The 14,009-nt window shown below is 45.0% G+C and overlaps 1 protein-coding gene across 1 annotated transcript; it reads left to right on the forward strand.

Annotated features, from left to right (window-relative positions):
* Nucleotides 1-2,121, forward strand: LOC124676304 (probable F-box protein At4g22165). Its single transcript, XM_047212384.1, has one exon. It carries the CDS (start codon nucleotides 557-559, stop codon nucleotides 1,958-1,960), a length of 1,404 nt encoding a protein of 467 aa, XP_047068340.1. The 5' UTR covers nucleotides 1-556; the 3' UTR covers nucleotides 1,961-2,121.
* Nucleotides 2,122-14,009: the final 11,888 nt, after the last annotated feature.

A 14,009-nucleotide genomic window follows, 5' to 3' on the forward strand; every position in this document is an offset into this window, starting at 1 on the left:
GCCAGCTTGCTCATCCCAGCAGCTTACTCTTCTCCCGGCTCTTTCCCCAGCCGATTAATCCCGTCGTCTCGCCTGCCGCCGGTCAGTGCTCCTCCTTTAGCCCCTAGCTTGCGAGGGCGGAATTCGGGGAAGAAACCGAGCGGAATTCCTTCAGCAAGCAACCAAGACTCCGGATCTTTGATATCCGTCTCCCTACTGTACTCGGATTTGCTTCAGCTATTCGAATTAGGAGTGTGCCCTCGGTTGGTGGTCTATACAAGTATTGACAGGAGCCTGTCTTCCGTCTGAAGAAATTTGTCCAAGCATCAGGCTTTTGCAATTATAGACAGGAGCCTGCCTTCCGTCTGAAGAAATTTGTCCAAGCATCAGGGTTTTGCAAGTATAGACAGCAGCCTGCCTTTCGTCTGAAGAAATTTGTCCAAGCATCAGGGCTTTGCAACTTTGGGAGTTACTGAAGAAATTTAGCCACGAGTTCCGCCTTCCCTCAGTTATACTTGAAGAAGAAATTTGTCTGCTTGGCCCAAGTTCGAGACCTTTGCAGAGTGACACTGCTCTCATGGAGCTAAGTAGCGTCGCCTCGATGATGAGCCTAGGGAGTCTAGCTATACAGCGGACATCTTTGTGCTCCCTAGTCTTCAGAGTTTTGCAAAGGCTGGTAGGCTTCACTTCCGGCTCACTGAATAAATTCTGCAAAGATGTTCATCAACCACTGACCGAGACTATCGTGGGCACATCGCCAGAGCTGCCTCAGGACGTCTTGATGGGTATCTTTGCCACCCTTGAAATGCCTGACTTTATACGCGCTGGCGCCGTCTGCCTCTCTTGGCACTCTGCATATGCCAGCCTACGAAGCCTTGGGCAGTATAAACTATGGCCGTGCCTCCTCTATACTTCTGAATCTGCTGGTGATAGCTCTGCTTGCCTCTACAGCCTCACTGAAAGGAGATCGTACAAGTTAACTCTTCCGGAGCCACCTATCCGCTCTAGGTGTTTGATTGGGTCCTCTCATGGCTGGCTACTTACTGTTGATGAGAGATCTGAGATGCATCTTCTCAATCCGATCACATGTGAACAGATTGCTTTACCTTCGGTGACCACCCTCGAGCATGTGAAGCCCATCTTTGATGAGTACGGTGTTCTCCACAAGTATGAATTGTCTTGGCTCACTGGAAGAACTACTAACTATATCTCACCGTTGATCTTCGCTCTTGACAAGCTGCGGGATGAATTCCAATATAAGGCATTTGTGTTCCCTGATACATCCACGGGAAGCTACATTGTGGTGCTCATCCATAACCCAGTGCGCCAGATCTCTTTTGCAAGGCTAGGGGATGATAAATGGACCTGGCTGCCGCATCATTATATCTATTGCGATTGCATTTACAAGGATGGCTTGTTGTATGCTGTGTCTACAACGGGAGATCTTCACACTTTTGATCTTAGTGGCCCTACGGTCCAAATGAATACGATCATAAGCATACACAGGGATGTTGACTGTGAGTATGCATACATTGTTCAATCTCCATCTGGTGATCTGCTTTTTATTTGGAGACTCTTTGAGGATTTGAAGTTGGAACCTGATCCTGGGGAAACTGTGTTTTGGAATACTACAAAATTCAGAATATATGAAGTTGAAGCTGCTGGGAGTAAACTTAAGGAAATCAATTGCTTGCGTGACCATGTTTTGTTTCTTGGGCATAATGAATCACTTTGTCTCAGTGCTGAAGAATACCCATCGCTCAAGGCAAATCATGTCTACTTTACTGACGATAATATGTTGTGGACATTGGGATTTAAGAATAATCACCGTGATATGGGAATTCTCAACTTGGATGATAACAGCAAGGAAGAACTTGTATCTTCTCAGCTTTGTTCCAACTTTCCGGCTCCTATTTGGATTACACCTGATTTTAGAAACATGAACTTGGCTTCAGGTGCTGCTTACAAAATGGTTGAGTGAGCTTGCAGTTGTGTGGTTTGCTAGGCTATTGCGCTTCTTAGAGAAAGTCATGGACAAACTACTCAAGTGATCACTTGGACCCCAAGTCCATCCACACTAGCTTCGACCCAGTTGAATAAATAGTTCGAGTTTTTCTTTGTTTACCCATGCTGTAATCATGTACATCACACAGTTTAATGTATCAATGGAAAACTTGAGGAATACCCAATTTCCCTCTGGTGTGTGTCTGCATCTGCGTGTGTATTTTTCGTTTACAATTAGCAAATTTTTTTGAAATATTAAACTGTCAAAAGATGCAGGAAATTTGACTCATTTGTTAGTTAGTGTGTTGTTGATGGTTGCAAGGGAATTCTGGTAAGGGAAGAATCCTTGCTTCATCAGCAGAGTCTGCATTGCTCTCTCTCTCACTCCTTTTCTTTGAGTTTTTTGGGTAAGTGGGTAACAGTGCTACCAAGTACCAATCATGGGTATTCCTGGATGTTAATCGCCATTGTCATTCATAACTGTGCACATGGTTCAGAAACTATAGGTTGCATAAATTGAATGCTAAATAATCTGTGTTACTCTCCTGCCGTGGTTTGTTGATATGGTTCTGTGGTATGTCCTTTTGCACTGATGTCATCGAGATGGCAAGTTGGAATGCACTACCTGTTGTGTGGAGGGAGCACTCGTGTTGGAGATAGTGTTGAAGGGGATCAATATGGAGGTACATAGAGGCGAGCTTGCGGCGGTGGTTGGAACGGTTGGGTCCGGCAAGTCGTCAATGCTATCTCGCATCATAAGGAGAGATGCACAAGGTCTCAGGCAAGGTAAGTCAGTGTAATTTTATATGGAAAACAGACATCCTTGTGTATCAAAATAATTTGCTATTTGCTCATTCATTTGGTGCAACATTCTTCTTGTTTCTCAAGACTTATTTATGTGACACTCTTAAGGAAAAATGCAAGGTTTTTGCTGGTTTATTTTGTAAAATCAGCAAAGTTGGGCGCAAATTTTGTAACTTAATGAGTGCAGTTTTGTGTCAACTACCTATATATGCCACATATATAGTATTCACATGGCTCATATTTGACCTCTGTTTTCTTATATTTTTCCTGGCAAGAGCTTTCAGAGAAAGATACTTTTTTTTTTCATTAAGCAGGGTCATACTGGTATATTCAGATTGAACCAAAGTTACAGGAAAGCTCATACAAAAAATTCATGCTCAGATAACAGAGCATACATGTTTCTGCTCAACATGAGCCCAGCAACAGTTATAAATTCTACACTACGTGTAGGCATATCTTCTATTCCGAACTGCAGTTTATCTGCATTGGTTTATTATTACAACATCAAAATAACTGTAGAATGAGAAGAGTGATTTGGACGCGTTTACGTATGATTTTATGATACTAATTTGAAACCAATGCGGAAAAGGTGCTATACAAATATGAGATTAATCCCCATAATTAATTTAGGCCTCCATATCACGATGGTGGGAACTGCCTAAGAGTTTTTTTACCAATAAGGAATAACTGAGTTAAAAGAAAGCAAGTGATTTACATTCATATTTCCTAAAGTTATACTAACGAGAGAACACATTTGAAATCGAAATTCCATACCGAAGTGATTGGAGTGTTCAGGGCTTACTTGAGTCACAGGAAATTGAATACTGTACCAGTCTGGCAACTAGACAAGGCCCTTGGATCTGGCACTGTTGAGCAGCATAAGAAGAGAAACAGTGTTGCAATGGAACCTTTGGTCTACTAAGTGCACAACAGGGTCAGGAACTTGACCATAATCCTCATACTGGATGATGAATTTAACAACATACAAGCCAAACAATGGATCAAAGCGCTCCATTCAATACATTCACGAATTCCAATATACAACTGTCGGTTATCCATTCACAAACACACACAAAGCAACAAGATTTGCAACAGAAAGGACTGTTGTGATCTTCAATGTTTTCACTCCTCAAACATACTGCTTCCACCAGCATGTTTCTGCTCAATACGAGCCCAACAACAGAGTTATAAGTTGTACACTAGGGGTGCTATACTGCTATTGATCACATGGCTGTGGCTGTCGAACATACTTCTTCCACCAGTCAGCAGGTGATCTGTGACAAAAGTGGACATGCCTCTCCTGGTCCAGGCCTGGGCGCACCCTCACGCTGCAGCCGGGCTCGTCACAGCGAACGTGTTGCCCATTGCGACGATGAAACTCATCACAGTGCAAAATTATCTACAGATGAAAAGAAAAAATAGCGTTAGCTCAAAACTCAACTGGGAGTTTTTTCAAAGTACATCAATTAAGTACTCACACAATCGGTAGAAACAGTACACTTTGTAGCCTTTTGCTCTTCAAAGGTGCAGAAGTGGCAAACGGTTGACTTTGGCGGGCATGGCCGTGTGCAGTACTCAACATACAAACGGATCGTCTTCTCAGGCACTTGTTCGCCACCAACGTACTATGGAAAATGGAAATGTAAAGTTTGCTCTCAGCTCAGCAAATTTAAAGGAAGAAAAAAAACTTGATGCTTAAGTGAAGCACAAAAGTTTGGTGTCAGAAATGGCTGCACTCATGCTTAAGTCACATGTAATCTTACTAGTTACTACCAAATGATTCTTAGAATTTAGAATTGCAGAGTACTCTTAGAATTTAGATTTTCTATAAGAGAAAGCAACTGCTTGGTAGAAGGAACAAAAGCAGTCTTAATTTCGAGACAGTTACACAAGTTATGCACAAAAGCTAAAGAGTGTTGAACTAGCATTCCATGACGAAGTGAGAAAATAATTTACTGCATTCAATTTTATGTCTCATCAAGAATCATAAGAACAGAACAATTATGGTATTGGTGACACTGCAACCAACATAGTGAAGCATAGGCTGCATGATGAGTGTTCATGATTAGCAGCAAAATCAGTTCAAGGTCACCAGAACAGAATGTTCTTGTAATCACCAGTAGCATCATAAAACCGTCCAAGTCATAATTGAAACGCTCTGAAATTAGAAGGTTCAGTAAGCTAGCAGGTCATAATAATCAGTGCACATAATTCTTCAGTTTGGCATCAAACTAGTGGTGCTGCCTCAGGTAATGTGGAGCCAAGATCTTGTTGATAGTGCATTTTGTTGGCATGTTAATTCTGGAACTATCCTATGTGGGATGTGGGAAATATGGACTTGATCGAAAAATCCCAAAGTCTGTAACGCAAGCAAGCAGGTGGGCTACTGATCATATTCAGACCCTAAAGAAGCAAGTCAAGACTCCCTATGTGGCATCCCCTCCGGATAGAATTATACACAGAGAGCTGTGAATCTTTTACGGAACATGGATGCAGCATCTCACGGAAGAATTTTGTTTGCAAAATTTTCACATAATCTGTTTCACCAAATGATTCTTAGAATTTAGAATTGCAGAGTACTCTTAGAATTTAGATTTCTATAAGAGAAAGCAACTGCTTGGCAGAAGGAACAAAAGCAGTCTGAATTTCGAGACAGTTACACAAATTATGCACAAAAGCTAAAGAGTACTGAACTAGCACTACATGACGAAGTGAGAAAAATAATTTACTGCATTCATTTTTATGTCTCATGAAGAATCATAAGAACAGAACAATTATGGTATTGGTGACACTGCAACCAACATAGTGAAGCATAGGCTGCATGATGAGTGTTTGATTAGCAGCAAAATCAGTTCAAGTCACCAGAACAGAATGTTCTTGTAATCAACAGTAGCATCATAAAATCGTCCAAGTCATAATTGGGACGCTCTGAAATTAGAAGGTTCAGTAAGCTAGCAGGTAATAACTTAATGAATGCACACAATTCTTCAGTTTGGCATCAAACTAGTGGTGCTGCGTCAGGTAATGTGGAGCTAGCCAAGATCATGTTGATAGTGCCTTTTGTTGGCATGTTAATTGTGCAACTATCCTATGTGGGATGTGGGAAATATGGACTTGATCGAAAAATCCCAAAGTCTGTAACGCAAGCAAGCAGGTGGGCTACTGATCATATTCAGACCCTAAAGAAGCAAGTCAAGACTCCCTATGTGGCATCCCCTCCGGATAGAATTATACACAGAGAGCTGTGAATCTTTTACGGAACATGGATGCAGCATCTCACGGAAGAATTTTGTTTGCAAAATTTTCACATAATCTGTTTCACCAAATGATTCTTAGAATTTAGAATTGCAGAGTACTCTTAGAATTTAGATTTCTATAAGAGAAAGCAACTGCTTGGTGGAAGGAACAAAAGCAGTCTGAATTTCGAGACAGTTACACAAATTATGCACAAAAGCTAAAGAGTACTGAACTAGCACTACATGACGAAGTGAGAAAAATAATTTACTGCATTCATTTTTATGTCTCATGAAGAATCATAAGAACAGAACAATTATGGTATTGGTGACACTGCAACCAACATAGTGAAGCATAGGCTGCATGATGAGTGTTCCTGATCAGCAGCAAAATCAGTTCAAGTCACCAGAACAGAATGTTCTTCTAATCACCAGTAGCATCATAAAATCGTCCAAGTCATAATTGGAACGCTCTGAAATTAGAAGGTTCAGTAAGCTAGCAGGTAATAACTTAATGAATGCACATAATTCTTCAGTTTGGCATCAAACTAGTGGTGCTGCGTCAGGTAATGTGGAGCTAGCCAAGATCATGTTGATAGTGCCTTTTGTTGGCATGTTAATTGTGCAACTATCCTATGTGGCATGTGGGAAATATGGACTTGATCGAAAAATCTCAATGTCTGTAACGCAAGCAAGCAAGCAGGTGGGCTACTGATCATATTCAGACCTTATTGGAGCAAGCCAAGACTCCCTATGTGGCATCCCCTCCGGATGGAATTATACACAGACAGGCACAGAACATGGATGCAGCATCTCACGGAAGAAGGCAAGATTTCTTACCACATCGGGCGGTGGGGTCGGAGGGGTCGGTGGCGTCGGAGAGGGGGACCTCCTGGCAGGACGAGGAGGACGAGGATAGTACCACGCGTAGCGCTTCGGCGTCGACGGCTGTCGCTTCGGGGTCGACGGCTGTCGCTTCGGCGGCGACGGCTGTCGCGGCGGCGGCGTGTTCTCTCCCTGTAGCAGGCGGCGGATGAACTCGGGGACGAGGCGGAGCACGCGCTGGAGGAAGTCGCGGCCTACGGCGCGCGCGCGCTGGAGGAGGTTGCGGATGACGGCGAGCGCGCACCGTCCGGGATGGAGCACAGCGTCGACGGCGCCGCGGGCGCGTGCCACCGCTCGCCGGAGTAGAGGCTCCCCCGCAGGCTGCGCGTCGTCGCGCCAGTTCTTCCTGGCCATGGCTGCTGCTGTACTGGCCCTTCTCGCGTTCTTGGAGCGGAGGAAGGCGCCGGGGTGGCGGAGGCAGTCGATGGCGCCGCCGCCGAGCGCCACCGCGCCGCGGAGAAGACGCCTGACGGGGCCGCGCTCACGCTTCGGCGCCCTCGCCATCGACGATCTTGAGCGTTTCTTGGCCGGTCTTGGCCGCGCGCGGTTCTTGGCCTTGTTGATCCTCCGGCCGGTCTTGAGTTGAGTTGGGGAAGCAGACGAGTTCCCTGTCTCCCCGGCGTCGCTTCAGCCAAGAAGGCTTGGATGGGTCGGCGAGGGCAGTTCTTGGCGGCGGGGAAATTTCTTGGCTTGGATGGGGGAGCGGCGAGGATTCGGGCGGAAGGAACTGGCTTTGCGAGCAGCGGCCGAGGTGCTTTTGAGAGAAGAAGAGGAGGGAACTAGAACCGGGGCGCCGTTCCGTTCCGTTGCCAGCTCCCTGAGGCCGGCCCAGCTCAAGCCCTCTCCACGAGAGATTTGGCCCATGAATTATTTTTTCGAAATGCATTTTTCTTTAGTAGAACTGCAGCGTTCCAATGAAATCGCCAACTGGTTACACAAAACATAGCTTTTCTCTAGAACATTCCAGAAGGAGAGCTCAGCAATAAAAATTACAGGAAAACCTAAGAATAAGAAAATTTTAAAGAAGGGTGATGTCGATACCTATAACCACCACCGCCGCTCCATGGATTTCAGCCACCGCCACCATTGTTGCCATAGCGCCCACCATAGTGCCGTTGCAATTTTTGAAAGAACCAGGCGCACGACTTCCATGATTCCATCCGATTTTCTGAAAAAGCACCGTGTTGAGTGCTTTTCACTGGGGCGTGGCTCCACCCGCTCCCGACCAAGGTGGAGAGGGGCGCGCTATGTGCGAGACCACACATTTGTGATGTTGATGATGGGTTTCCTCCACTTTCGTTCGTCCTATGATTGGTTGTGTGCATCTATTGATGTAGAGACCGGGGCAAGGCTTTCATTTTAAAAAGAACTTTCATCCTATAACTCATTTTGGGCCGACAACACAACGGAAAATGTACAACCCAGAATATATAAACACACCTCAGCCCTATGTTAGGGTTACCGCTTCCCATATGTTTTGATATGGTATTAGAGCTAGCTTCTTCCAAACACATCTAGGTCACTGCCACCATCAGCATCGTCGCCGTCGACAAGCATCATGTCGTCTTCTTCATCATCGGCATCTGGTGCGGTGGTTCTCAACATCAACCTCTCGGAAAAGTTAACCCGAGAGAATTTACTGCTTTGGCAAACCCAAGTTCTCCCTGAGATTCGTGGTGCTCAGTTGTTTGGCTTCCTCCATGGATCGTCGGTGGAACCGGAGAAGGAGATCAATACCAAATACAAGGATGGGGTTGTGTGAATATTCCCAATCCCGAGCATGTGTGATGGGTTGCGCAAGACCATACCATCCTAGGGTTCTTGGTCAGGAATATTTCAAGGGAGGTTCTTACACAGATGGTTGGCCTCTCGACTACCACCGCGGTCTGGAAAGCTGTGATGGATATGTTCTCCGTGCAGTCATAGTCGCAAATCGTGCACCTCCACACGAAGATGAATCAGTGTCACAAGGAGGATAAAACAAGGCAGGTCTACCTGGATGAGATCAAGGGTCTCTCCGGCGAGATGGCATCTGCTGGAAAGCCCATGGACACCATGGACGTGATTTCACACATCCTCGTTGGGCTCGATGATACCTATGACGGTTTCGTTTCCGCGATCAATGCCTTGCTGGAGGCGAAGAAGAACGTGACTCTGAGCGATGTATATGCTCAGTTCATGGCATATGAGTCTCGGATGGAAGGGAGGCCCTCTGGAGATGGGTGATCTGTAAACGCTGACACTCATGGAGGTCGCTGTTGTGGGTATACTTCATGGGTGTACCATCGACAATGGCCAGATCCGGCAAGCCCGGGTGGCCCATAGATGGTGATGGTGGCATATGGCCCATTGAGCGGCCCAGTTTCTGCTGATCAAGATGTAGGAAGTCCATCCTAGGAACAAGGAGCCGAATCCACCGACCTACACTGGAAGTCAGATCCGGCCTGGCCCATCGGGGGTAGATGGATCCAGTACGGCGTATAGGTGTAGGCGGATCCTTGACGTGCACGACAATGTAATATTTCGTAGTTAGGCAAGATTATATTCCAGCTAGGACTCCCCGTGTAAACCCTAGATCTTGGCGCCTTTATAAGCCGGATCCCGGGAGTCCTAGAGGCACAATCACAACTTATTGTAACAATGCGAAAGCGCCCAGATAATTCCAGACAAGCAGCAGTAGGCCTTGTCCTCGAGCAGGTGTTCCGAAGTTGGGTAAATCGCGTACGACCGTTCTGAGGACTCTCCGCCTAATGGCCCCTACTTCTTCTTCCCTCCATGAGGATCTCTCCTCTAGAGTACCGTTGAATAGGCAACGACAGTCGCAGTGGTGGCCGTGGACGTGGGAACTACTAGAAGCAGTTCCAGCACCGTGATCAGGACCAATACCAGTATCGTGATTAGGGCAGTGGTTATGATCAAAGAACACAATAATCGTGATCGGTATAGAGGCGGCCGAGGCAATGGCGGTGATCGCTACCCACAGGGCAGCCGTCCATATGGAGCCGGTCGCAGCGATGAGACCTACTAGGTGTGTGGCAAGGTTGGCCACATTGCCTTGAACTATTGGAAGAGGTTCAACAAAGGTTACCGGGGTCCGGATAAATCAGCGGGTGCAACATATGGTTCTTGTTCTTATGGTGTCGATACAAATTGGTACATCGACACCGGAGCAACTGATCATGTCACAGGCGAGGATATACATCACATTGGTGAATCTATAATTCGTACCCCTAATCGTGATTTGCATCTCAAAAATATTATGCATGTTCCAAGTGCATATAAGAGTCTCTTATCCACTAGCCGTCTAGCCAAAGATAATCATGCCTTTCTTGAGTATTGTGATACGTCTCCAACGTATCTATAATTTCTGATGTTCCATGCTAGTTTTATGACAATACCTACATGTTTTGCTCACACTTTATAATGATTTCATGCATTTTCCGGAACTAACCTATTAACAAGATGCCGAAGTGCCAGTTCCTGTTTTCTGCTGTTTTTGGTCCCAGAAAGGCTGTTCGGGCAATATTCTCGGAATTCAACGAAACAAAGGCCAAACATCTTATTTCACCGAGACGGACCAGAACACCGAAGGAGAGCCGGAGGGGAGGCCCAGGGCTCCCAGACTACAGGGCGGCGCGGCCTAGAGGGGGGGGCGCGCCAGCCTATGGGGTGGGACCCCTAGGCACCCCCTCGCGCCTCCCTCAAGACCTAAAAACCCGAGACCGATTGACGAAACTCCAGAAAGACTCCAGGGGCGCCGCCGCCATCGCGAAACTCCGTTTCGGGGGACAGAAGTCTCTGTTTCGGCACGCCGCCGGGACGGGGAAGTGCCCCCGGAAGCCATCTCCATCGACGCCACCGCCTCCATCATGCTCCGTGAGTAGTTCCCCCATGGACTACGGGTTCTAGCGAGTAGCTAGTTGGTACTCTCTCTCCCATGTACTTCAATACAATGATCTCATGAGCTGCCTTACATGATTGAGATACATCTGATGTAATCGGTGTTGTGTTTGTTGGGATCCGATGAATTGTTACATTATGATCAGTCTATCTATAAAGTTTGTGAAGTTATTGTTGCTGCAATCTTGTTGTGTTTAATGCTTGTCACTAGTGCACGAGTGGCATGATCTTAGATTTAAGCTCTATAATTATTGCTTAGATTGTATCTACAAGTTGTTTGCACATGTCTATGTCCGGAACACGAGGCCCCAGAGTGACAACAACTGGGATAACTGGAGGGGAAGGCGTAGGTATGAGGATCACATGTTTTCACCAAGTGTTAATGCTTTGCTCCGGTCTTTGTATTATTAATTACCAGTAGATTCCCTTGAGGCCCGGTTGCCACCGGCTGGTAGGACAAAAGATGTTATGCAAGTTTCTCATTGCGAGCACGTATGACTATATATGGAAAACATGCCTACATGATTAATAATCTTGATGTTCTGCTTAATGCTATTTCAATCCTATCAATTGCCCAACTGTAATTTGTTCACCCAACACTTGTCACTTGTTATTGGAGAGTTACCACTAGTGTAGATAGCTGGGAACTCCGGTCCATCTTTCATCATCATATACTCGTTCCTATATGACATTGGAAGTAGTATCAACTATTTTCTGGTGCCATTGCCTCTGTGTTACCGCTACTGCTGCTGTGTTACTGTTACTATTGCTCTCATATTACTGCTGCTTTTACATCACCCCTGTTACTAGTGCTTTTCCAGGTGCAGCTGAATTGACAACTCAGTTGTTAAGGCTTATAAGTATTCTTTACCTCCCCTTGTTTCGAATCAATAAATTTGGGTTTTACTTCCCTCGAAGACTGTTGCGATCCCCTATACTTGTGGGTTATCAAGACTATTTTCTGGCGCCGTTGCCGGGGAGGCATAGCTCTACTCACAAGTTCACCTGGGGAGTACACTCTACCTCTCTCTCTGTTTTTATTTTATTTTGTTTTGTTTTGCTTATTTTACTTTTGTTTAGTTTATTTGTGCTTAGTTTATTTCTGTCTAGTATTATTTTGCTTAGTTTACTTTTGTCTAGTTTCTTTTTGTCTTGTTTTATTTTTTTTCTTATATACCCAAAAATCCATAAAAATTTGAAAAACCGAAAAATTAAAAACTGTTGTTATGGGAGAACCCACAACCTATTTGGAGCTTATTGAAATATATATGAATTATAGAGAATCAAGAACGGGTAAAGTCATGAGTGCTGTGATAGAAAAATTGAATACAATTGCTAAAATCTTGCTTAAACGCCATGATATAAACTGTTGCTCTAAACAGGATACTAAACATCTTAAATTCCAATGTAGCTTTAGTGAAGAAGTTTTAATTATGAACTACAATTGGAATAACTACATTCATCTTGGGTTCGAAGAGGTAGAACAATTTGTCTTATTTATGGGAGCTTCTGATATCGAATCCTTCATGGCTAAAAATTATGAAACTTGTGTTGCTTGTAAGGACCTTAAAGATTATGTCTCTTCTATCCTTAATTTTTCATAGAAAGTTACAGCGATAATCCTTATATCATTGATTATAATGAGAGACTCATTAATGCACAAGAATGCACTCACAATTTGCAGGAACCTGTGAAAGAAGAAATTGATGAACCTGAAAGCTCATTGGATGAAAAAGAGGAGGAAATTGATGAACTTGAAAGCTCATTGGATGAAAAAGAAGAGGAGAGTGATGAACAAAAGGAGGAAGAATGGATTAGCTACCCATGCCAACCTTCTAATGAGAGTAACTCTTTATCTCTTACACTATTTGATTGTCCTCCATGCTTACCAAAGGAGGATGAATGTTATGTTCCTGTGGATTCTCTTGAAATAGTACCTATGAGTAAAACTTGTGAGAATAATTATGCTACTGTTATTTATGATAATCCATGCCATTTTGATAAATCTTATGATAATGCTTTGTTTGTGCCTGATATCGAAATGCATGGTACTAAAGAGTTTTGCGTAACAAATGTTTATGATAAAGCTCTAGATGATGGTCCTATGTTACTTGATAATATTGTTATCACCAGATTTTGGCCAAATCAGGAGATGGGCCGTAAGTGAGATGGGCTTAAAGGGTATACGCGTGGAGGATCTCTGAAGCGGCCTGACACGAAGAAGTTGGGCTAAATTGCCCATGTATCTGTAACATAGTAGGGTACGTGTCATTTAGAAGTTAGAGTTTAACCCGTGCACGGTTAGGTGCACGCCTGAATTAGAAAGTCCCCCGGACTATAAATATGTATCTAGGGTTTATGAAATAAACAACAATCAACGTTCACCACAAACCAATCTCGGCGCATCGCCAACTCCCCGTCTCGAGGGTTTCTTCCGGGTAAGCACCATGCTGCCTAGATCGCATCTTGCGATCTAGGCAGCACTACGTGTTATTCGTCGTTCATGCGTTGCTCGTACTGAAGCCTTTTTGATGGCGAGCAACGTAGTTATCATAGATGTTTTAGGGTTAGCATTGTTCTTCGTATCATATGCTATCGTCGTGCAACCCTTAGGCATCTAGCCGCCCTTACGCCTATCACGGGTGTAAGGGCGGCACCCGCTTGATCATTGTTTAGTAGATCCGATCCGTTATGATTGCTCCTTGTTCTTCAAGGATTAGTTTAATATCTGCATTGTTAGGCCTTACAAACGGGTCGAAGGATCCGGTGGCGCGTAGGGTGTAGTTTGCTAGCCCTAGACGGGATGTTCCGAGGATCAACCTCGTGTTGGTTTTTAGGCCTTGTCTAGGGTCGGTTTACGATCACCGTGCGTGGCCGCCGAGCTCGATCACGAGTAGGATGTTCCGATTATGCGGTGAAAACCCCAAATCGTAGTAGGTCGCTTCGACTTTATCTTGAACAAGCGGGACCACCATCCGATCGTACACCTCGTACGTATCATGGGTGGATCGGCTCTTTGAGCCGATTCACGGGACAACCCGAGAGCCGATCGAGGCTCGTATTTAACGTTTACGTGTATGCCATGCAGGAAACTAAGCGAGACATCATCCAACACCTCCCGACCGGGTATAGGTCAGGTGGCACGCCCTTGCATCGGCATCGGACGTGCGTGCGAAGGCTTTGCGGGCCGTCGCTCGGAGGGAC

The sequence above is a fragment of the Lolium rigidum genome, chromosome 7, assembly GCF_022539505.1.
Source record: "Lolium rigidum isolate FL_2022 chromosome 7, APGP_CSIRO_Lrig_0.1, whole genome shotgun sequence".
Taxonomy (NCBI): domain Eukaryota; kingdom Viridiplantae; phylum Streptophyta; class Magnoliopsida; order Poales; family Poaceae; genus Lolium; species Lolium rigidum.